The sequence below is a fragment of the Thunnus albacares genome, chromosome 12, assembly GCF_914725855.1.
Source record: "Thunnus albacares chromosome 12, fThuAlb1.1, whole genome shotgun sequence".
Lineage (NCBI taxonomy): Eukaryota > Metazoa > Chordata > Actinopteri > Scombriformes > Scombridae > Thunnus > Thunnus albacares.
Genome location: NC_058117.1, coordinates 26,231,429 through 26,255,465, shown reverse-complemented (window position 1 = coordinate 26,255,465; position 24,037 = coordinate 26,231,429). Strand labels below are relative to the sequence as shown.

Below are 24,037 nucleotides of genomic sequence, written 5' to 3'. Positions count from 1 at the left end.
ATAATCTTGTAGACGAGTCACCAATCTGTATTTTAATGTGATTTAAGCCTGAATATCATCAAGTGTGTCTCTAACGTTAGAATTTACTGACTTTACTGCCATTTATTTCAGTTAACTGAGTCCTGTGTAGCTCAGTCGGTGTTAAACCTGCTGATGAAAGGATCTTCATCAGGCTCATATGAACAGAGACTATTTGATTAAACTATTTGATGTGCATGTATTCAAAGTTGAGGGCATAATTTGCCTGTCTGTAGTAGGAGGAGAGTTTGCTAAATGTTTATGGTTGGACTTGTAATCTCATGTTGTAGATTGGTATTTTTATTTCCAAATTAGACCAAATAATCTAGATTTTGACTGAAGCTGCTGTGGTTTATTATTTCATCCTTTTCCTAGTTTCCTGTGTCAGTAGTTTAAAAAGCTTTGAACAGATCCGTGAGCCTATAAATGTTAATCTCCTTAACTCATCCGTTCTGTATCACTTGGATAAACATACAAGTTAAAAGCCATAATGATCAACTTTAATTAATACTGAAAACATCAGTGCTTATTAGTATGAGGATTACAATGGAGAGAAACTCAAGCAGAGCATGCATTAAATAAATAAGAGCAAGAGAGAATCAAAAAACGCACAAAGTATAAAAAATTTTGCAGATGAAAATTCAAAAGAAAGCTAAAATATATTTATCATTCACAGCTTTACTTCGTCTGTACCTCAGTTTTCTTGCATCTATTACAAATCTGTAATATTTCATCAGTGCGTAGAACCATCTGTACGTGTCTGAAGTCCGTCTCCTCTCCTCTCCTCTCTGCAGCTTTCAGCTTGGACACAGAGCAGCCCGACTACGACCTGGACTCGGACGACGACGCGTTTGTCAACAAGTTGAAAAAGAAGATGGAGATCAGCTTCCTGCAGTTTGAGGAGATGATCGACCGGCTGGAGAAAGGCAGCGGACAGCAGGTCGGTACAACCCCATGAAACACCTCACAGACCAATGCACAATCAGCTTTGTTGCAAAGTCAGACCCACCATTTGAAAAACCAGTGATGCATGCATTAAATAGTTGGTAATACAAAACTGAAGACAGCCTCAATGTTAAAGTCCCTCACCACAGCGGTGTAAGTACATCTTGTTTATCAGTCTTAACTCCTGTCCGTACCGCCCATCAGCTGGTGAGCCTTCCCGAGGCCAAACTGCTTCTGAAGGAGGACGACGAGCTCATCAAGGAGGTCTTCGACTACTGGAGCCGCAAGAGGAAAAACAGCAAGGCCAACTCGCTCATCCCCAACGTCAAGCAGGAGAAACGGGACGGCTCCAGCACCAGTGACCCCTACGTGGCCTTCCGACGGCGCACCGAGAAGATGCAAACCAGGAAGGTCGGTGATCTCGCTCAAGCAGAGTTATTGGTGCCTAACTTGTTTGGAAACGTGTATTTCTAGCTTAAAAAAAACACCTTATTCTCAGAAAATATAAGCTATCAAACATTTATCCTAAAGGACAAGTTATTTTGTAGATTCCTTTTTAGTTAAAAGATAAAATGACACGTTCTCCGTCCTGCTAGGCTCAAGCTGAATGTTAGCTGCCATAGTTTGACGTGCTGTTAGTTGATTCCATTACGATACGAGTGTCGCCTCGGGGGAAATATATATATACGATGCATTCTTGCACCTTGTTGCAGGAAATATTTAGTTAAACAGGCTTCCTCCTCGCATGAAACTTACACAGCGGTTACATTTTGCTGTGTTGTTATCTTAAGCCTGGACACATCAGCTAGATCCGGTTTGCCGTATTGTAAACGCTGTTGATATGTCACTGAAGCATACTGAACATGTGACAGATTCTCAATACTTGAACTTGACGGGCCGACAAAAGAAGAATGCTGTCAGGCTCCTCTACTTGACTGACAGTGTGTAGTGTTGGTACATAACTTTGTGTTATAAAAGTCACAGTCTGAGAATATATAATGATGTTAATTTCCCATTAACTCCCCTTTTTTCCTGTGAGTGATGTCACACTGCTGAACACAGTGGAAACACAGTGTGGGTTCATGCATTGTGTTGTTTTAACCTGCTTATAAAGGATGTAGGTGCCACCATGTGGTCACTGAAGAATTTGCCATAGATGTTTGTTTTATGATCTCAGTTTGCTTTTACTCAAGTAAACATTTTAACGTTAGTAACGCATCAAAATCTCATCAAAATCCATCAAATTATTATAGCTTACAAGTTTTGATATTATTCAGTATCGTTTATACTTTTTTTTTTTTTTTCCCCCACCCTTCAACAATCAGAACCGTAAGAACGATGAGGCGTCCTACGAGAAGATGCTGAAGCTACGCAGGGATCTCAGCCGAGCCGTCACCATCCTGGAGATGATCAAGAGGAGGGAGAAGAGCAAGAGAGAGCTGCTGCACCTCACACTGGAGATCTTTGAGAAGAGGTGAGGGACTGCACACATCGTGCATTAGTACAGAAATAAAACGGCAGGCTGGAGAGAAAAAGATGTCCTTTTAAAAACGGAAACTGAGAGGTTTTTTTTCACATTTGTAGCACACTGAGCTGTTTGGCATCACTTCCAAATGAATTTTCATTGATGTAGTTTTAAGGGAGAAGCGTACCACTGTGCCAAATTCTGTTGTTTGAAATGTAGACAGTTTATCAGTGGGGAGACTGTTTGGGCTGACAATCCTTCCCTTCCCCTCCTCCCCCCTCCAGAAACGTCATGTCAGACTACGGTGGTGAGGTGATGGCAGAGGTGCTGGCTGAACGGGCACTGGTGAGGCCACAGATAATCCCCCTGGTCCCCCTCACTAACCAGTACCGACACCAGGACCACATGGACCTCAAGGACTACAAGTCCAAGGTGAGGACCGCTATTAGAAACACAAGTCAGGATCATTTGGAGGATGTGTGAGAAGTTAAATGTGTATATTGTCAATACAAACACACATTCTCTCACCAGAATCTTAAAAAAATGCCGTCTAGAAGTTGAAGTGAAAATGAGGCGTTTTTGAAATGGTAATGTTAGGAATATTTTAGGAGAGCGGTGTTGAATAAAAGATCGCTCAGGGGAGACGCTCTCTAAAGGTGTTCTTCAGCGGGGCGCTGCAGCACAGTATCATGACGTGTCTCTTCTTTCCCCCCCCCTCTAGCCTGAGAAGACGGAAGTTCCCCGACAGAAGAGGAAGTACGAGAAGAAGCAGAAGGTGCTGCCTCTGTCGTCGGGCACCCCACACCATCCGGGTCCGGTGGTCTTCAACGCCAAGGACCTCAACCAGTACGACTTCCCCAGTTCAGATGACGAGCCCTTGCCCCAGGTACACACGCACCCAAACAAACGCAGAGCTAAGCTAATTAGCTAATCATAGAGAAGCAGCACAAGTTTACTTTTTGTGCGCAAGTGTGTATTTGTTTTATTCTTTTTTACATTTGCTTTGTTTTTTGCAAATTACTTTTATGTGTAGAAATACTGTAATGTTAAGTATTATTCTCTTAAGTATCTTCTGACTGTCTCTGTAACCATTTGGCAATCTTACTGGTCTGCAGCCGGACCAGTTACCTCCCACTGTGAAAGCGATTTTTTAAAGACAACGAGTTCTTCCGCTGTCACTGCACTCTGCTCTCTCTCCTCATATATAGCCGCTCAAAATTTGCAAAACCACATGAGACGTGTGGGTGAGAAATGTATGTTATAAATTTCTGCACTCCCCACTGACCCCTTAGACTGACCTCTGACCTCTGTGTCCACAGCTGCACTCGGGCTCATCAGAAGCAGAGGAGGAGAACGACCCAGATGGTGCCTACGCCTTTCGCAGGAAGGCAGGCTGCCAGTACTATGCTGTAAGTGCCGTTATCATCCACGTAGTTTACAACCAAGCATATGGTGGCGTGTTTAAAGGGGCATAATGTCCCCCCCCCCCGCCCCCCCCCCTCAGCGGTGGCCTGAGGTTGTAAGTGGGTTTTAATGCCCCTTGCAAGCACTGGCTAGAATATGAACAATTATCCACACTGAATTCTTGTAAAATGCGATGTAGCATGATGGAGCAACAGATACATTATGTGGTTCAGAATTAATATTTGACGGTTTACAGATTTCATACAGTAGGTTTATCTCAATATTCAAGGCATTTAGTTTAGTCACAGAGATACCGTACCCCGACAATATGAATGAAAGGGTTTAAAGTTCAGCGTTTGTCTGTTTCCAGGCTCGTCAGGACCGTGTGGGTAGCTGGCCGTGGTGTGCAGCCTGGGACGGCGGTCTGGCAGAAGCTCGCTATCGCTACAGTCTCACTACGCTCACCGTGCCGCGGCGCTGCCTGGGCATGGCTCGACGCCGCGTGGGACGAGGCGGAAGGTCAGTTTGCCTTTTTTTTTTTTTTTTCAGGGTTTAGGGTTTGTTTTTACTTTGTTTTCAGAACATCTTTCTTTCTTTCCAAAGAAATACTCAAATATTCTTATCGATTACTTGTCAGGATAATCGGTAGAATGTTTGATCATATAAATACTTCATAGTGACAGTCCTAGTATGAAGACCTCCTAAGAATAAGGCCTGATATATATACAGCTGATAAACAACCCTGTCTTTATAAGAATACTTGACGAATGAAGCCAGTCGTCTTCGCTGACACGTCCCAGTGCACAAGATCTGACCTTTCCCTCCTCTCTCTCTCTCTCTCTCTCTCTTTCTTTCTCTCTCAGGGTGCTGCTGGACAGGGCGTACACGGACTATGACGAAGTTTTCCACGGACTGGATCCAGAAATGCTCGACCTGCCTCTTCCCCCCTCTCCTCCTCCTCCTCCTCCTCCTACAACTACTTCACGCACGCCGGCCACCGACAAGTTTGCCAGTACCTCAGAAACAAATACCTCGGACGGAAGTTCCTACTCCTTCAACTCCTCTCTTTCCTCTTCCTCTCCCTCTTCCACGGACCTCAGTCAGATACTGTTGAATATAAAGTCGTGCCGATGGAGGCACTTTAGACCACGGACACTACCACTACACGAGCTGGACAATGCCCACCCTCTATTCAGGAGGTTGAGCCGAGGCCTGAAGCGCCCGGTCTCCGCCTCCACAGCTGGGGGACAGCCCTCGCACCGCCCGGGGAGGGTTGTCCCAGCACCCGCACCCATTGCTGGTAAGTCTGCTGGTTTCAAACATTCACAGTATGGATTTACTCTGTCAGGCACCGTTGTTGTGATTGCTTTGAGCTCATGGCGGCTTTGGGTTGCAGACCACACACACCATTAGCACCATCTTCTAGCTATGAGTGTGTTTTTTAAAGGGTCAGTCCCCTTATTATTCAACCCTAGTGGTATCTAGTGATGCCAGTAGTTTATTTGCCCAGGTGTTGAGATATCCACTACTTGAGATTTCTTCCGTCACTCTTCTACTATGGAGAGGAATGAAATTTTGTTTTGTCACCTGAAAAACCCTTAAAAGTCATTTTAAAGTCTTTTTTCCCCAGAAACTATGTCTAAATTACTCTGGATAATCAGTTTCCATATGGGTCTTTCATATCACATTAGCTCCTTTTATTTCCCACTGTCTTTTTTTTTTTTTTTTTTTTTTTTTTTTAACCCCCTACGTTGTGATCATTTGAATGCTGTGTTTGCTGGGAGTGTTTGAATTGCAGGACCAGTGTCTGTCTTGTCCACCAGCTTCATTTTTAAAGTTTTTTGGGGTTTTTTTTTTTTGGCCAGCTGCTGTTTGGCATTCACACTGCATCACCTCCCACCCCCCACCCCAGTCCTCAAGGTGTCAATTAAAACTGTGTTTGATAAATAAATTCATGAGATGTACATGATTTGTTTGGGTGCGTGGATAAAGAGGTGCGGAGTGTTGAATACAAAGTAAACGGTATCCTGGTTGGTGTCTTGATGCCCTCACAAGTAGTTTACAGGTGGGAAACAAATGCTTCTTGTTTTCTTCTGCAAAACCTGGTCTGGTCTGCTTGAGTTTATCAATAGAGTAATATTATGGTAATAGGTTTTTTTTTGGTGGTGTTGGGGGTTGTTTTTTGCCAACGCCCTTTGGTGTCAGTGACCTCACAGACACCAAAGGACGACGGTATAACGGCGAGTTTTTTTTCAAGAAACCCATTTAATGCCGCAGTGTGTCAAAGTATTATGACTGTCTGCAGTCTTCAGAGAGGTAGACGGAGTTAAAAGAAGGTTATATGCAGCGCCGAATAAACGGGTGTAGAATTTTGATTAAACCAGACGATGAAAAGGCCACGAAGCGCTTTCCAGATAGAAGCGGCGGCGGCGGCGCCAGAGGGGACGAGCTGTGACTCAAAGATGCAGAGTGATGAGAAGTCCCGGATCCTGTGAAGTGCTGAACTGAAAAGGCTTTGAGAGAATAAGTAAATCAATAATGCACTAAAGGCGCAAGACCACGTAATACCTTGAAATGTGGGAACAGGACTTCATAATCAATAGAAAGCCAGTGGGGGGAGAAAAAAAAGACGATAGCTCTGCGTTGTTTACAGTTTGATGCAAATGAGACTGTGAAAGAACTTAAAATAGATGTAAATGTGTCTGGGAGAGATGCATTTACAATACCTAGACTGGAGCGATGCGGTTACTGCAACAACAATAAAACACTTTTTGTTTGCAGCTTGATAATCAGATTTCTAGGGCTGTAGTCTGTGGGTCGACCAGTCGATTAGTTGGTCGATATGCTCTCGTCCGACTAAATTCTCATTGGTCGAAGAATCTCCATGTTGTTTTCATAAGGAGAAAAGTGCTACATCAATAGCTTTCCAGGATTAATCCATTATTTCCTGCGCCGGGAGGGACAGACTAACAAATTACCTATATCCGAATGAATATCCATTCATTCAGAAATCGACAGAGTTTGGGAGTCTCTGTGCAGCGCTGTTGGGGAAACCACTGGTAGCGTGGCTCCGTTAAGTAGTATGTTTGCGTAGCAAGGGGCAGAGAAGTGACGGTGGATGCGAGTGGGGGCAGAGGGAAAAGGTTAGTAGTAAGTTGTCAGTCTGGCAGTAAATGTACAGTACAGACTACAGCGTGTCAGTTAATAAATGCTAAAAAGTCACGTCTGTTGCTTCCCCAAATGCTGGAAAAGTAAAGGGGGTTAGCTCAAACATTAGCAACAATGGGCTAGCCTGACCTCAAGACGCTAAACAGAGAAATACAGAACAGAGAAACGTGTGGCTGCTGAGTTTACTGTGTCCTAATGTGTGGTACAAAGGAGTCAGAGTAGGGAAGCTGACAAATATGAAAGTCGTGGTGATAATTTGCTTTGTAAACACGTATCATCGGTCAGCACCTTCACAGTATCTCGTCTGGTCTAACGGTGCGGAGACTATCAGAGGTTTTAGGTTCTGCTAGGCTGAGGGGGAGACTCTTTGGATCCAGTCTTTTTCTTTGCCTCGCTGCCCTTATTTTCTTGGCTTCCACCTTATCAAACAAGACAGTATCGGGCGGGTGTCGGTCGGTTTTAGATGCTGTTGTGCCTTTTGCGTGACTGCACGAATTACCAAGTGGGCGCACGGCTGTAGAATCGCCAAGAGCCTCGAAGAAAAACAATCAGAAAATGGTTTATGTGGTTTCATACTGAAACATGATTTCACTCCAAAAAAGAAATTGAAAACAAATATTTATGACCATTTTTGTATCGTCTAGGGACCTTTTTAAATGGTGTTTTTGAGTGTGTGAGTGTGTGTGTGTGTGTGTCAGTAAGAGAAATTTGCGGATCAGTGATGAGATTTTTTGTGAAGTTAAGCTTTTCTGGGATTTAATGTGAGGCTGATGTTCTCTTATAAACCCCTGGAGTTGGCAAAATTGTGAGCAGGTGTGGCCAACCAGTCAGACAATAAGAGCCAAAAAAAAAAAAAAAAAGGCACACACATGAAAGAGCCATGTCGCATCACACACACACACACACACACACACACACACACCCTTGAAGGTCATGTACAGTGGCTCAACGTGTCCCTCTTGACCCTCATCCCAGCTTTGGTCAAACGCCAGTCCAACACACCTGTCATGTTTCTTAGAAGAGTCGTTTTGGTTTCCAGAAGTATTTAAAAAATCTCTCGCCAGCAAATAAATTTGCATATCGTAGAAACGTATCAGGTGTACTCCAACGAAGTCCACGCCAGGCACGTCGCATGTTTTCTTTACGACCGAACGGTGATTTATAGAGATGAAACCGGCCGCGTGTGTCTTCGTCTCGGGGTTTAGCAATAAAATGTAGAACCCGTGATTATAAAGCACGATTTTTTTTTAAAAACGTACTCTTGTCTCTCTCAGCTTTCACAGCCGAACAGTACCAGCAGCATCAGGAGCAGCTGGCCCTGATGCAGAAACAGCAGCTGGAGCAAATCCAGCTCCAACAGCAAGCCAACAGCACCGCCACTGCCAACAGCACACAGGTCAGTATCCTGTCGGTTCAGCCAGCCAGCCGGCGGCAGCAGACGGCTCAAGTCTTTCAGTTTGCTGCTCTTTGCCTTTCAGGTCTTTTTTTTTCCTCCTTCATCTCTCACTCAAGCGTTCTCCTCTCTGCTTGACAGGGCCTGGCGAACACGTTGGACCAGAGCAGCGCCCAGTTCGCTGCCTCGGCCGTCGTCACCGCCGACCAACTACTGGCTCTCCAAACAAAGGAGGAGCTAGGCCTGGGAGGCGGAGTCAATGGTGTCCTCTCCCCCTCAGGTATGATGATAAACCCCCTTAAGAGATTTTGCTCAATAATTATGCATTTTTCTTTTATATTTTTAGCTTTTTGATTATCTCCGACTAGAAGCAGCGCTGCATGAATTGTGTATTTTTTGTGATTATTAGTGCCTCTAATATGCTGTTTCTTTTGGAAAATAACACAACCGCACTTCTGTTAGAAAAACTAAAAGCACTTCAAATTTAAAGTGCACTTCACCCAAATGTTCCAATGCAGTGACACTGAACAGACAAAGCAAACAATGAGGGTAGTGTAATTACAGTCCTGAAAAACTAATGGAGTACACCAAATAGCACAAAAAAAAAAAAAAACCCCCAAAAACACCAGACTGAACAAAACCTGCAGCGGTTCCCTCCAACAACCGCTGCCATTTCAGACAGCAGGATTTAGTCAGATAACTGAGAAAAGTGACATTCAGTTGAGGTGATTCTGCAGATGAAAATGTTGCACCAAGGATCTGTCCTTTTTTTTTATTTTGTAGATAAAACTACTGAAAACTCAGATTATCATTGTAAGAGTTTTTTACTTTCTTTTATGCATGACCTCTCTGATGAAAGAGTAATCCAGCCCATAAATGATGTTTGGCCTTCAGTAGACATTTAATCTTTTGCCCATTGACGTGGCATTTTCTAAACCTGTGTGCACTTTTTCCAACTTGTTTTTTTTTTGCTGTAAATTAGAAAGGATTAACAGTCTCTCTTTGAAAATTTAAGACTCTTTTTTTTTTTATTTATTTGAATAGTGATGTGAACCTGTATGGTACAGTGTATTTTTAATGCTTCAAGTTTCCAATTAAAATAGTTTCTTCAAAGAACAGTTGATAATTAAATCCTTTCATTTCCAAATCTCAAACCCCCCCCCCACCCCTAACACAAACCATTCCCCAACCCCCCTCACCCCCACCCCCCCTCCCATCCCCCTCCCCACCCCCTCCCACTACCCGACTCTCTGACCCCCTTCAGGTGTCTACAAGGGCTTGCACCTCTCGAGCACAGTGTCCCCATCCCCCGCCGCCACGGCCCCCTCCACCACTACCCCGAGCCCCGCCTCGCTCCACCCTTGCACCACCAGCTCCACCTCCGCTACCAGTAACAACAACGGCACCGCCCACCCCGCCAACACCACTACCACTAACACCGCCACCACTCAGGTCCTGCTGGGAAACAATAACAACAGCCTCCGTCTGGGTGTTCCCACTGGCAAGCGTGTCCACGCCCCGCGGAGCGCTACCATGTCAACATCCGCCTTAAAGCTCGCCCACGCAGCCGCCGCAACCGCCAACTGTCAGAAACCCAAGGTCACCACGGCCTCGGCATCGCCACTCGACATAGTGCCCAGGTAAGGAAAAAAACCGTGCGACAGGTGTGAGGACTTAAAGAAGGAAAAAAGACCGAGCTAGCTTTGGAAATCTGACTTATTCTAGCTTAAATATTAGAAACACCACATATATCTGGGTTCATTTCTGTCAGATGTAATCAGTCTGACAAACACACTGGTGCTGAATAATATAAGAAATCAACAACAGGCATAAATAGAAAAGATATGTTCAGCACTGTCTAGTATTATCAGTTTACTGTTGTGCTTTTGTACTAAAGCAATCTGTACCAGATGGTAAAAATCACCTTAAGTGGTAGAGAAGTTGTTGTAAATGACAGTGGCAGAGTGGCTTCTCTTTCCAAACATCTCTTTGGTTTAATTCAACTTGGTCAGTCAGATACTCCAGAAACATAAATTGGAAAGGCTGTTTAAAAGATTTAAAGCCTTTGATCATATTATGAAAACTTAAACCTAATGTGTTTTAAAAAAAAAAAAAAAGAATGAAATTTATCTCAAAATAAGGCAGTTTTTTGTTCTTGATGTTTACAAAAAGATGTTTTCTTTCAAACAAGAACATCTGATTTTCTAGGGTCCTTTTTTATTCATGTCTTGCCTTGATTATATCAGTAAAGAGTAGCAAGAGAAACACTTTTCCACTGCAGGAATTTAAGGAGATGTAACGGGTTTTGCTTTTTGTTTTCATTGTTTTCTTGCTTTGGAGCTTCAGTTTCTGGTAAATGCAGTTGTCGGGTACTTTAAGGGATTGCCAGCAGCGCTGTTGATCGTAACTGGTCAAGCAGATGTGTCATCACATCACAAAACCAAACGAACAAAGACTTTATGTCTGTTTAAATTGGGGATACAACACACAGCCAAGCAGTCCAGGGGAAAAATTATGAGCACCACTTTCTCTATTGTCTAACAACCACTTCTATCGCTGGCCTATTTTATTTTATTTACGTCATGTTTATCTTTTTATAGTATATAGCATGGACCAGTGCCACATTTATACCTAGTTTGCAGTGCCTGTCCCAAGTTGGGTCTTTACACGATGTCACAAAACTGGACAAGACACATGCATACAAAAGTCACCTTTTCAGACTGAGCCTGGACACTTTACTCGCAACATAGCATTCATAACATGGTTTTAACTGTTTATTTTGGAGTGGGGGGGGGGCGCTTTTGATGACATCTACCCCTTCTTGGATCCACTTATTGTATGTAAGTGAAGAGGTTGGTGCTGCTGTTGCCTTTTTTTAATTGCGTTATATCCAAAACATCGCAGTTTTTAAAAGTGGAAATGTAAGGAAGTACCTCGTACCAAAGCCTCACAAGACTCCTCAAGAGTTCAAATTATGGGCGTATGTTCCTGCAGTGGAAAAAGGCCATTATTACATGAATGAAAATGCCTCAAATACTTACTGGTTTATGCTAACTTTATGTCTAACTGTGTCTTTTGTCTTTTTTTTTTATCATCCTCAGGGAGAATCACGAACAAGACAAGCCAGCACTGAACAGTCTGTCAGAGAACACAATGGCCATGGAAGTTACGTAGCCTCCTGTACGCAGCACGGGGGAAACGTAACTCCTTATGTTTTGTTTTTTTTTGTTTTGTTTTTTTGTTGTTTTTTTTTTTTTTTTTTTTTAGGTGCTATGCATCGTTTGTTAGTCGTGAATGCAAGTGGTGGCGGAATGAGCACGGCAAGGCTGGGTTTCCATGGCAACTGTTTTGGGACTTAATTGCAATGCTCGTCTCGTACAACTTTTTTTTTTTTTTTTTTTTCTCCCCCCTCTCCCCCCACATTTCCCTATTTGTTACTGTTAATAAGAGATCGTCTGTAAATTCTTAATATGGCAATTATATGTACAGTACTGCATATTTGTAATACCCCCTCCTCCCCTCCCCGCCCCCCCCCCCTCGCCCCCTTGTTCTTGTATATAACATTACTTGAATACAGAATTGTTCATTTGTGATGTTTTGCACTCGAGATATTAAAAAAGAAAAAGAAAAAAAAAATCAAAATTAAAAAGAGAAAACGACAAACTGCAACTGGTGCGAGTATGAGGTGTGAAAGTTGTACCACAGAAAAATGTATGTCATCACATGCATGGTGCGGAACCTGCTGTTTGATCTATTTATTGTGCCGTGTTTACAAAGTTTTTTTTTTTTTTTTTTTTTTTTCTCCGTTCATTTTTTTTTTTTTCCTCCTCAGTTCTTTTTTTTTATACACTGTACCCCTCACCGGTTCCCCGTGCTGTAGTCAGTGTTTAGCTAGATTTAAAAAGAACTCTCTGTAATTTTTTTGGATGTTGTGAACATGGCCGGGAGCTCGCCTGTTTTTTTTTATTTTTTTGTTTTTGTTTTTGTTTTTTTTTTCTCGATGGGCGTTCTTCCACAATGTTCCCATGTGTCATGTTGAATCCATGGAGACATGCATTCATACAGATTCAAGCGCAGGGCAGTAGAAGAAGACAGGTGTGAATTTGTTTGTTGTAGGCATCAGTTTGTCAGTGGGTTAATCAGTTTCCACAAAGCTCTTCCATACATATATTATTCCTGAGACAAGTAACAAAACAATGGGGATGAAGACTCTTTCCCAGAAGACTTTGCTGCTTCTGACTTATCTAAGCACTATATAATTTGTTTTTAATTGATTGATTGCTGCTTTTGTATGATTTTGGCTTCTGGTTTGCATCAGATGGCCTTATTCACTTTTTTGTGTTCTCTAAAAGATAATCCCCCCCCACCACCCTCCCCCCTTATCATTTTCTAAAATAAATATTTTTGTATCTCCCTCTTTTTTTAAATTTTAATTTTCCTCACGAAAGACTTCATTCTTTTGTTACTTGTTGATCTAAAAAAAAAAAAAAAAAAAACTATAAGGGAGTAAAAAAAAAAAAATGCAGTAACTGACATTTATTATCATTCCAGCTTCTACATAATAAGGAAGAAAACATGTATTAATTGAAAAAAAATAATAAAAGAAGAAACAGTTTTCTCTACTTTTAAAACTCTCCAGAAGGCTGAAAGGCCATGAACCACAAGTTATCGGGTGCCTTCATTTGGGAAAAAAGAAAAAAAAACCTTTAAAAAAAAAAAAACAAAAAAAAAAACCAACAAAAAAAACACTCTCTTCTGTGAAGAGTTTGGTACTGAACAAGGCTACTTGTAGTTTTTCTTTGTCTGTACCACAATCCCAATGCCCATTCCAATGGCCCAGTTGATTCATGAGTTTTTTGTTTTGTTTTTTTTTTTTCTTTTGTTTTTGTAGACCCTTCCACCACACACACATGGGAAAGACTAAGAATCCTCTTGAATTGTCACAAAATGAAATAAAAATCCAGGGCATTATGTGTTTGGACCAGCATGTCTCATTTTGTTTTTGTTGTCTGTGTTTTTTTAATGTGTCCTGAGGTGAACAAATCTGAATCCAATATAATATATCTGGGGTGGCAAATGACCACCAACCACCAGCAACATTTTGTTTCAATTTAAGCCGTGAATGTTTAGTGCGTCATAGCTAACCAGTCCTCTATTATTTGGAAGGCTTTCTTGCCTAAAAATGGTGGGAAAACTGATAAATTTGAGGTTAATCACTTGCTGTATAGAAAAGTTTCCACATCTAAGTAACTTTAAATAGGCAGAGAAAAGTCAAGGGTCATTCATGGGAATCTACATTTGTTTGACCACCAGCAACAATTTGTTGCAACTTAAGCCGTGAATGTTTAGTGTGTCGCAGCTAACCAGTCCTCTATTTGGAAGGTTTCCTTGCTTAAAAATGGTGGGAAATCTGATAAATTTGAGGTTAATCACTAGAAAAGTGTCCACATCTAAGTAACTTTCAATAAGCAGAAAAAAGTCAAGGGTCATTCATGTGAATCTGCATTTGTTTGACCAATGATGACGACTAGTATCCATTCTAAAAGATGAAAAATACCTGCACGTTGCTCTCCTTCGATGCCGTGCGTGTTGACTTTACTGGTTATGTTTGAGCATAAATCTGTAGTCAAAGAATTATCTGTCATATCCTTTTTAACAGAAGACAGCAGTGCGACAATGTTTCTTCTGTCCAGCACGTGCAAAGACTTCATGGATGCACATGCGCTTCCTGGCGATTATACTCGGTTTCCATTCCGCTGTAATGTTTTCGTCTTGTGCTCTTAATAATTAGACAAAGATGTGGCTTTCTCTAAAATGTAGGAATTTAATTTTAGAGCTTATTTTCTCTCGTCAAAGGCAGCTGCTGCACCTATTAAGGGTGATGCTACAGTATATGCCCTGTATTGCACGGGTAATTTATGTAATGTCAGTGGTTTATAACAAAAATTCTAGTGTATGAGCTCTAGAGCTTGAATCCAGACACAGTAAATGAAGTCTGCACACAGCAGCTACAAAGTATTTAATGTGATTGGGCATTTTAGACTGGGCCCTTCTGCAGTGTGCTTGATGTCACCAGACACAGATGGCAGCAATATATAAGAACTGACATGATAAACCACCGAGACGCATCTGGTGCTATAAACGGCAATAGAAACAGTAAAGAAACTTGGAGTAAAAGCCTCAAATGTAAGAAAATAAACAACATACATATGATAAACAATGAAGTCTCACAGTGGTCCTGGATCTCTAATGTCGAGTATTCAATTAAATTCTTCTTTGTCTTGACAGATCACAGTGTGCAGACTTTTCAGTTGCCTTTAGTCAGTGGTTTATACATGGAAACACTGGAAGAGAACCGTTGTACCCATGAAATGTGACCTCAGTCATAAATCAGACACTGGAAGCCGAGAAGAGGTCATGTGAGTCCACAGCACCAGTGTACACGGGGTGCAGGAGTATAATTCAAAAGCTGCAAGCACACATTAACCAGAGCAGTCACCTTTACTGGCCTCTCAGGAGAGTTTAATAAGATCTGTTTATAGGCACAATTACATTGTCTGTTGTTTTTTTTTTTTTTTTTATCTGGCTTCTCAGTCCTCTGAGGGAGGCAGCTTCAGATATAAAACACAATCTCAGACACTGTCTCCTTGCCAAAATGATTACAGTGGTGAAGTTGAGACAAGTCACGAAGAGTATGCTGTGTTGTTTTTGCTCCAATTTAATACATATATTTATTTATTTTCTTTAAAACTGTTTGTTTTTTTTAGAAAGATGCAGGTGACGTTATTTAAAGTAGAAAGATGAAGGAAATCAAACACTTTCACAGTCATTAACAGGATTTAGTGTCCATATCTTCATCCAGAACAATTAAAAATGGTCACCACATCATCCAGACATTGTTCAAAAGCAGGCAGACAAACTGATTTCCATCTCTGCAAGAGAGTCTTTTGGCTGTGACCGTCCCACATATAACAGCTTTCTGTTCTTTATGTAAAAGTCAGCAACAAAGCACCTTCTTAGCAGCATGTGTAAAGGAAATCAAGTGGAAAATCTCCTTCCAATATTACAAAGAGGGGTTTTGTGTTTTGCTGTTGATGTGTAATGTAAATTTTGTTCCTGTACTTATGTCAAATGCCTACCTTTCACCCTTTTAATTCACTGAAATGACCTTCAAAGTGAATTAAGATGCTGCGTTTGGCTGTTGAAGGTCAGCGTTAGGCATGAGAGTGAGATTAGGGTTAGGATAAGAATATCTGAGTAAGCCAATCAGAGGCAGAGTAGGATGGGTCGTGACTTCACCATCCTAGGAAAAAAATACCTCCCTTCCAAGCATGTAGGAGGCTGTGAAAAACATGAAATACCCTCTCTAGAGCTGGTGTTTGGTTTGTCTGTTCTGGGCTACTGTAGAAACATGGCGGGCTCCGTGGAAGAGGACCCGCTCCCTATGTAGATATAAAGGGCTCGTTCTAAGGTGACAAAAACACGATTCTTACTTTCAGGTGATTATACACCAATTAAAACATACTTATGAATATTATATTCCATTTCTGCTAAGTTGGTTCCACTAGATGCAACTAAATTCTACACACTGGACCTTTAAATCAAGAAAACGACAAACTATTTGTGTTTAAGGCTGTGTTGACAACATGTCCATGAATAAATCAAGCTGTGTATGTAGGTGTAGTTAGTGTAGGTCATGAGATTATTAAAAGACCATAAAAAAATTCACAGATTTTACTGTAATACACATTTTGCAGACACCACGGTGGTTTGGGATCAAACAGAGGCACTGCCATCCATACAAAAGGCAACCTAAGAATCTCGAGCTTTCAAAGAACACTGCTGTATTGCAGCATAACCTTGACTTTATTAAAAACAAGTTTAGAAAATATAAATTTGTTCTCACTTCTCTCTGTGCCCGAAAAAGGCCAGCCAGGAATACTGTAGCTGTTTACCTGTGGCTCTTATTCACCACAGTAAACACAAATTGGGTGGGATAAGAGATGACATTTAAATGTAAATTCTACTTCTTAGAGGAGGAAAAAAGGCAAGTCGATAAGAGCCGGAAAATAAATGAGCAGAGCGGAGTCCAACTCCCAGAGAGAGATTGCCTTTGCCGTGCGTCTGACTTGATCATATTTGGATATTTGCCTGTAATTGCTTGTTCCAAAAAAAAAGGTAGAAAAGGAGGAAAAGTGTAAATGGAAAAAAAAAGTTTGAAGAGATGTGAGAGAGGCTGATATAAACAGTTCTTTGTGTACATCTAAAGGTAGCAAAGTAGTGCAAGACCCTATAGTCTGAAAGCAATAAATCTGTCTACAGTTTTAATGCAGTGATGCAGCAAGATGTACATTTTAGATAAAATAATAAATGAATAAAACTGACTGGAGGGGGTATAAAACAGTGTGTGTGTGTCAAACTATAATTATCTAGGTGTTTTATGTCAATTTACACACTGTAAAAAAGTTTTAATGAGTGACCAGGAGGGCTGAAGATACTGAACTAGAAGTGAATAGGTAGTTAAAGCTGCAGCTCAAGTTAAGTGTTTCCATCCACCAGTTTTTATGCATATTTTCCATTTGTGCATAAAAAAAAAAAGTAGAAATGCAAGGAATTTGGAAAAAAAAAAAAGTGCAAATAAGTTCTTACGCTTGTCTGAGGTGGAAAATTTGGTTTAGACTTAGCACATAAATCATAACGTATCCGTACATGAAGCATGTGACTTAAACATCACTCAAGCTTCCACTGAAGAGACGAAAGGATCAGATGTGTGTGGAGCGTTGAGGAGACTGTAGTATCGAATTCCAGCAGAGATTTCATGCCACCACCTGTTTATCTTGATGAACCCAACTCCTAATATTAGTACAGTAAACAGTCGTGGGTGGAAACATGTATTAATACTCATTGTTTTTTTTTGCAGATTTTCTGGAAATTCGGTTACAATTTGCTGAAACTTAGCAATTATGAGCATGTTAGCATTTAGCTCAAAGCACAGTGTGTGCCTGCGTATAGTCTCACAGAGCTGCTTAGCATCTGGTTTCCAATTACGTGTGACAGTATGAGAAAAATGTCCATACACCAAGTTAACCCTTTGTTGCAGTGTCAGCAGCTACTTTCTCAAACTCAAAGTTTAACAGGAAATTTAAAAAAGAAAGGGGAAAAGAGTTATATAACCCTAAATGTTTGCTTGAGAAGTGATCTGTTAGAAGATACCTGCAAAAAACAACCACAGCACAGCATCAGATATGTCTCAAACATGTTTTTTAAAGACTTACTAAATGGCCATTAAAATAAACAGTTTTCCCACCACTGCAGACGGGTTTTTTGTCAAACTTTAGTCATATTCGGAGTTCTCTACTGCTGACCACTGAGCAGTTTGGGATTTTGGGTTAAAGGGCATTTTTGCCAGTGTTGTCAACACTTTCTTATTCACTGCCCACTACGATATTTCACCAGATGGTTTACGATTCAAACTGTGTGTAAAACAGAATTTAAAAGCTTGTGATGTATTTGACCTTCAGACGTGCGGTGCTGTCACAGCACCTGAGATAAGAACAGAACTGAGGAAGTGCATGAAACACCTGTAGCTGCAATTTTGACATTTTCCTTTAAACTCTTAACATCCACTGGGTTTGCCAGCGACCCACTTAAGCCGGTTGTAAGCGGTAGCATCACGCAGTAAAGAGTAAAAGCAATTGGTACAATTTGGCCAATTGGAGATGATTGGAGAGGTTCAGGGACACCAGTGACACAAGAAACAAAAAACTCCCGAGCTCACATAAGGTTAGGCCTAGAGGTCTAGAATTTTATAGAGGTCAAAATGTAGAAGGTTTATGGTGTTTTGCATAGTTCTGGCATAAAGCATGTCCTTGTTAGTGTTGTTCAAATATGACTCATTACAGACGAGGACCAAAAACACTTTTTTGAGCCTTATTTGAACTGATGTAGTTCTGTTTGTGTTTTAGCTACGTGCTAAACAAGCACATTTCCAGAAACTAGAAGGTGTCACTTGTCAAATGAAGCCTAATACATTCGCATCGTGGCCTTACAGTTCTGCTATAAGCTTTTCCATTTGAGTGGGCCAAATAGGTGAAAATTCTATAAAAAGGGTGGATGTTAAGGGGTTAAAGAATAAAATTTGTTGATATGCAACGCTTCTTTTTTCAACAAATTCCATGAAAAGACTGAATGAATTAATCCTACTAACAGGCCTAATAACAAGTAACTGGTGATATATCTTATTCATCTGCGCCATAAACCTCCATTGTTGTCCACCAAATTTGGATTCATCCGTTGCTGAAAATAGTTCCCGACAAATGCACTATTTCCTCCTGTTTGAGTAACATTTGATAAAAACTGCTGTTTCCAGCTGTTTTAGGACATTACTGAGCCTTTTTTTATAAATGAAACTATATATTTGTGAGCTGGTTTTAAAGAAGGAACCAGTGGGTTTAAGACGGAAAGCCACAGACAGGGAAGTCAAAGTACAGAGAAATGGACAGATGCATTGTTGTTCCTAGTGTTTTCATGGCATTTAGTGACAATAAGAAAAACGTTAAATAACACCAATTTTATCCTTTACAAAACTGTTTTTATGTTTTTTCCTCCAAACTTGATCATTCCCATGTAGACTATTAAAAAGCATAGGTATTAATCTGTCATTGTTTTGAAAAACTTGCATTTTTTGATATAGATAAGTCCAATCAACACCAGTGACTTGCTGTAAGCTCAGCTGCTGGAGTAGAAGAGAGTTGTGCGATGCTGCTAGAGAGGATATTTTCTATAGAGCACAATCAAAGCGGAAGCGAGCGGGGCACAAAGACGCTCTCACACCCCGGCCTCATTATCTGTGCTCTTGGCTCGCATGTATACTGACTTAATCTCTCCCAGCCACCATCATATCTTCATCTACACTCGCTGCTTTCAATTACCAGGGAGAGCCCTAATGAACAGCAGACATGCTCAGTGGAGACATTGTGGACTGGCAGGCTCATTAAGGCTGATGAGTCAGAGGGCAAGCAGGGATGATCAAGGTTGTCTGCAAAAAGCCTGACCACTTTGTTCAGTCCCCACTAACAGTTTTACTGTCCATCAGCTTCGATGTATTTTGTCAGCGTATCTTTAAGCAAGACCCTGAAACCCTGAAAAGGCCTGAGTATGCTTTTAACGAACTATTTGAGACGTCTTCTGAAGGCACAAGTGTTTATACTTGTTTCGAATGTAGACACTCAAAGGCAGGATGAAAAGACTACTATCATGGCTTCCTCCTGGCTTCATCCCACCAGCTCCCCAATCGCTCTCCAAGAAGTTTTTTGTGTGGCTCTGCGTTTTCCATGCGATGAATTGTACAAATAAAGATAACAGTGCACTTTTGTACAGTCTCCTTTCAAAGGCATTCATGGTGTTTTTGCTCGATTGTTCACACAAAAAGTGAAAATAATAGTTGTGTGAAGAATCTTAAAAAGAGCTTCAGAGAGACGTTCAAATCATGCACACGTCCACATGCAACCTTCAGTAACGGCTCTGTGAGTTTGAGAGCTTATCAGATGCCAAAACCCTGCACAGAAATTTATAATACTATATTTTACAACTTAGGAAAGTTTTATCTTCCATCACAATGATTGCCAGGTCAACAGTAGAAATACGGCATTCACCTAAAAGAATAATCTAACAGGAATATAAACAGACTGCTTTCCTAGTCTACCTACTCATTGTCTTCTTATTTGATTGGCCAACACAGTGCCTTGCTGGATTTTGCATGTTGTGGCTGGACCACAACATGCAAAATCCAGCAAGGCACTGTGTTGATCCAGGTTCAACTTTTTTGAAGTTCAATCCCTCTGTGTTGACGGACCGGCCTTATTCAAACGGATGATGGGGCTAGGTTTTTTTTTTTTAATTCAGGGATTACTGTTGGACTGAATGTTGCCTTAGATGAACAAGCACTTTGTTTGAAGCATATTGAGGTATTTAAAATGATGAGAGAGGGAACTTCAATAATCCTTGTGGGCAAACTGGGCCATTGTGTCAGCCAATGAAACAATACCCTAAAGAGGAAATTTAAATTTAATGACAATGGAACAAATGGTGTGAGGTTTATGATAATTTTAATAAAAATATAATTGGAAGAGCACCAGGAGTAGCACCTAAAAGCTCTTTCTAAAAAATAAAAATAAGAATTCACGTGTAGCCTGGAGGCAGGGCGGCATGGCGTCAGTGCTAATTTGTATATAACCGGCAGTTTTGTGTCAGACCGGTCTGACTGGGACATAACTGAACCTCTGCAACACGTGTCATGTTGTAAAGTCACATTAATGTGCGTCTCTGGTCCCAAATAAGACTTGCGGACGTGTTCAAAAGTCACTATGTACCATTTGAGAGCATCATGATTCAGCATATGACCGCACACAGAGAACATTAGCCGTTTTCTAGAGTGTCAATGCGACCACAGAACAGAAGTCAGTTACGAGTTTTGGATTGTGTCAGCAGAAAACCAGCTCTGTGGTGAGGGAATCCTAATTTCACAGCCGCCCACGTGCTCCAGTTCTGTACATCTCATATTCCCCCAGTTCCCTGGAGGGGAACATGATGAAGACAGGATTATTGGTTACATGATTGCATTATGTCTCTGTGAATGTGTGTGTGTGTGTATGTGAGGGAAGGTGAGACAGAAAGGGTGACAAGGGAGATATTTTTATGCAAACTTGTTAATTCAAGGTGTGAGAGATGAGAGAAAGCGTGACTGTGTGTGAGAGAGAAGTGAGAGCATTATTCATGTATGAGTTTGCTTATTCAAGTTATGTGTGTGTGTGTGTGTGTGTGTGTGTGTGTTATTGCTAGTCATTTTTGGAAGGACATTTTGTGTTACAGAAGGATTATGGGAGGTCAGGTTGTCCTCACTTCATCTCTGTAATGTTTTTTTCCCCACTATTTTGCACACACACACATACACACACACACACACGCCATTTTAAAAACATTATTTGAATTATAGATTTTTTCATATCAGAAATAGAAAAAAGTATATAAAAGCCAGTAGCTACTTTTATGTATATTCTTGACACATATAACCTCTATATAGCTCTGTTACATGTTATATATACTGTTTTTTTCAATTTTTACTTGTTTTTTAATAACCTAATAATGTAACCAGACCTCATAACATTGTGTATATCATTTCATTTATTTATTTATAAGGACAACACACATTAATTAACATTTCTGGAAATTTGCCAGTGTTAGCCAGCTGCAGTCCTCTGGCGAGATGTTTTGAAACCAATGAAGTGAAATGTTAAAAATTACAGACAGAACCTGAGCTCAGAGAGAGTCTGTGTCAAACTTACTCAGATTTGTTTGGGTGCATCACACCACCAAACTGAAACATGTATTACAACTGCAATTCATTATGAGATTGAAACTGAATGCCCTGACTGTTTTGGTTTCCACTGGAGCAGCCTGGCTGACATGTCTTTCCCCCGGTGGTGTAAAGCATAAAAAAAGTGTAAATGACCTCATCAATGAAGATAATAATGTGTTCTGTATATTTTAACCACAACAGCATTTTACAACCAGTTGATCTGTATGTTATGTCAAAGGATTTGGCTCATATCTCTGCCTGGAGCCAGCTTCCAACTATAGACACTATACCATGTTTGTGGAATATTCAGAGACACCTTGGCAAGCACGGGCAGTTTTAGTAGTGGGCATCAAAGCTGCCGCTTCTCAGCAGCATCAGTAGCTTCCTGAATTATAGGATTTTAATCCTGGAGGATTACATAATCCCACTTGTGTTCAGAGATAAAAGAAACCCCCCAATTGAATTATTCCTCTGTGGAAACAGTGTGAAGTAGGAAGGCAACGGCAAGCGTGGAAAATCCTCTTTTAGCCCAAATGTGTGTGTGTGTGTGTGTGTGTGTGTGTGTGTGTGTGTGTGTGTGTGTGTGTGTGTGTGTTTTAAGGTTTTCAAATATTGAGAAGCTCAGCAGACGTTCAACTGTCTATCTGCAATTAACTTAATATCTGGCGCCACCTGGTGGTTAAATGAATTCTGTGCAGTCAGTTTTCAATATGAAATACTAAGTCACAAATTCCTATTTTTAAGCAAAAATGCATGATTGCTGTATTCTGTGAGAATGTTTTTGAGTCACACACTGGCATAAAGCATTTCAACTGATCAACAGATTTGTAATTCTCATTAAAAGCATATGAATACTGAACATTTTCCATGTCCAGTATGTATGTAGAAGTCAATATGATGTCTGATGTTGGTCGGTTTTCTTGATATTTGGTGTTTTGCACAAGTAGTGTCTTAAACATCTCCATTAAAAATCTATTAGGAACAATTAGAATGAAACATTTGTCCTTCAATAACAATCCTCACTGTTTGCATCAGAGCTGTAGACTTGAGACTTGAACTCAAATTAGGTTTAAATCACAAAAATGAAGACTTGAGACTTGATTTGGACTCAATTTTTGACTTGGTAAACTCCCAGAATAATAGAAAAATAATCAGACAGAAACTGACTTTGCACAGCCACATTTACATATTTAATTATTAGACATATACAGTACATTAAAAGAACTGGGTCTCAGCTATGTAAGAAAACCACACTGGCTCTGAAAGTGTCCAAAAGCTGTGTCACACTTACAATCAGTTTTGAGAGACATTAATAATAATAATAATAATACAATTTATTTATAGAGTGCTTTTCAAGGTACTCAAAGATGCTTTACATAAGTTAAAAGGATAATAAAAAAACAAACAAAAACACATTAAAAGACTCTGTACTGACTTTCAGTTTGCCTATGAAGACTTGTGATTTTGCTTGGATTTCCACCAAAAGTCAAAATACACAAAAACATAAAGCATTTTACTGGAACATACACACTGATTTTTTTCAGTATAAGGAATGGCATACTGTTGCTAGCAAACAGAAAACAAAAGGACAGTCACCAATCATTTTATTTAACCTTTATTCACTCGGGGTGGAGAAATGAAGCGTCTATCTGGAAGTTTCTCACTAAAACTCTGCTCCACGCTTCTACTGTCGTGCCCTTGAGTAACCGGTCATTGTTTCAGAACAGCCGCAGTCATGGTTTGTTAGATATTGAGCAAAACTGAACTGAAATATTTAGAGGTTTGGTGTCTTGCTCAAAGGGGACAAAACCAATGCTGCACTTCAAAGATGTTGCTTTTAACGATAAGCAGTTTTTACTTCCTCTTCTCTGTTTTTAGCTTTTATTGATGATACATAATCATTATGACTTGTTATACCAGTGAAGTGTCTGTGACAGCAAGTGGGAAAATCAGCTACTGGTTCATGTTGTGAATGCTTTCATTGGATTTAAGAGATCATTATTCAGATAAAACGGAGAAGTATACTATTGGGGGGTTTCCTAAAACATTTAATAGTCACATTATTTTCAATGCTTTGTTGTAATGACCAATTAATTTTTATAATTCCTTAAAACACAAAAAAACTTCAGCCAGATGATTTAGATAACTTAACTTTCCCCCTGAAACTGACTGAATTCAAAACAAAATAAATAAAATATGGTGTTTTAAAATAAGGCTGACCAGGATTTTGTCACTTTTTTGTCTTGAAAAAGCTTTAAAATGTTTAAATATTGATGTTAGTCTTGTA

The 24,037-nt window shown here is 40.5% G+C and overlaps 1 protein-coding gene across 3 annotated transcripts in view; it reads left to right on the top strand.

Moving 5' to 3' along the window:
• The window catches only part of LOC122994288 (enhancer of polycomb homolog 1-like), a 31,588-nt gene extending 18,224 nt beyond the window's left edge, over window positions 1-13,364 (top strand). For all 3 annotated transcript variants that reach the window (XM_044368898.1, XM_044368899.1, XM_044368897.1), the window contains 12 exons: window positions 813-958; window positions 1,168-1,374; window positions 2,289-2,437; window positions 2,713-2,860; window positions 3,150-3,314; window positions 3,748-3,837; window positions 4,203-4,351; window positions 4,696-5,132; window positions 8,275-8,396; window positions 8,535-8,673; window positions 9,658-10,033; window positions 11,495-13,364. In XM_044368898.1, the coding sequence (XP_044224833.1) occupies window positions 813-958; window positions 1,168-1,374; window positions 2,289-2,437; window positions 2,713-2,860; window positions 3,150-3,314; window positions 3,748-3,837; window positions 4,203-4,351; window positions 4,696-5,132; window positions 8,275-8,396; window positions 8,535-8,673; window positions 9,658-10,033; window positions 11,495-11,567 (2,201 nt within the window). In that variant the 3' untranslated portion in view covers window positions 11,568-13,364. The remainder of the gene's footprint in view (window positions 1-812; window positions 959-1,167; window positions 1,375-2,288; window positions 2,438-2,712; window positions 2,861-3,149; window positions 3,315-3,747; window positions 3,838-4,202; window positions 4,352-4,695; window positions 5,133-8,274; window positions 8,397-8,534; window positions 8,674-9,657; window positions 10,034-11,494) is intronic.
• The last annotated feature ends 10,673 nt before the right edge of the window (window positions 13,365-24,037 follow it).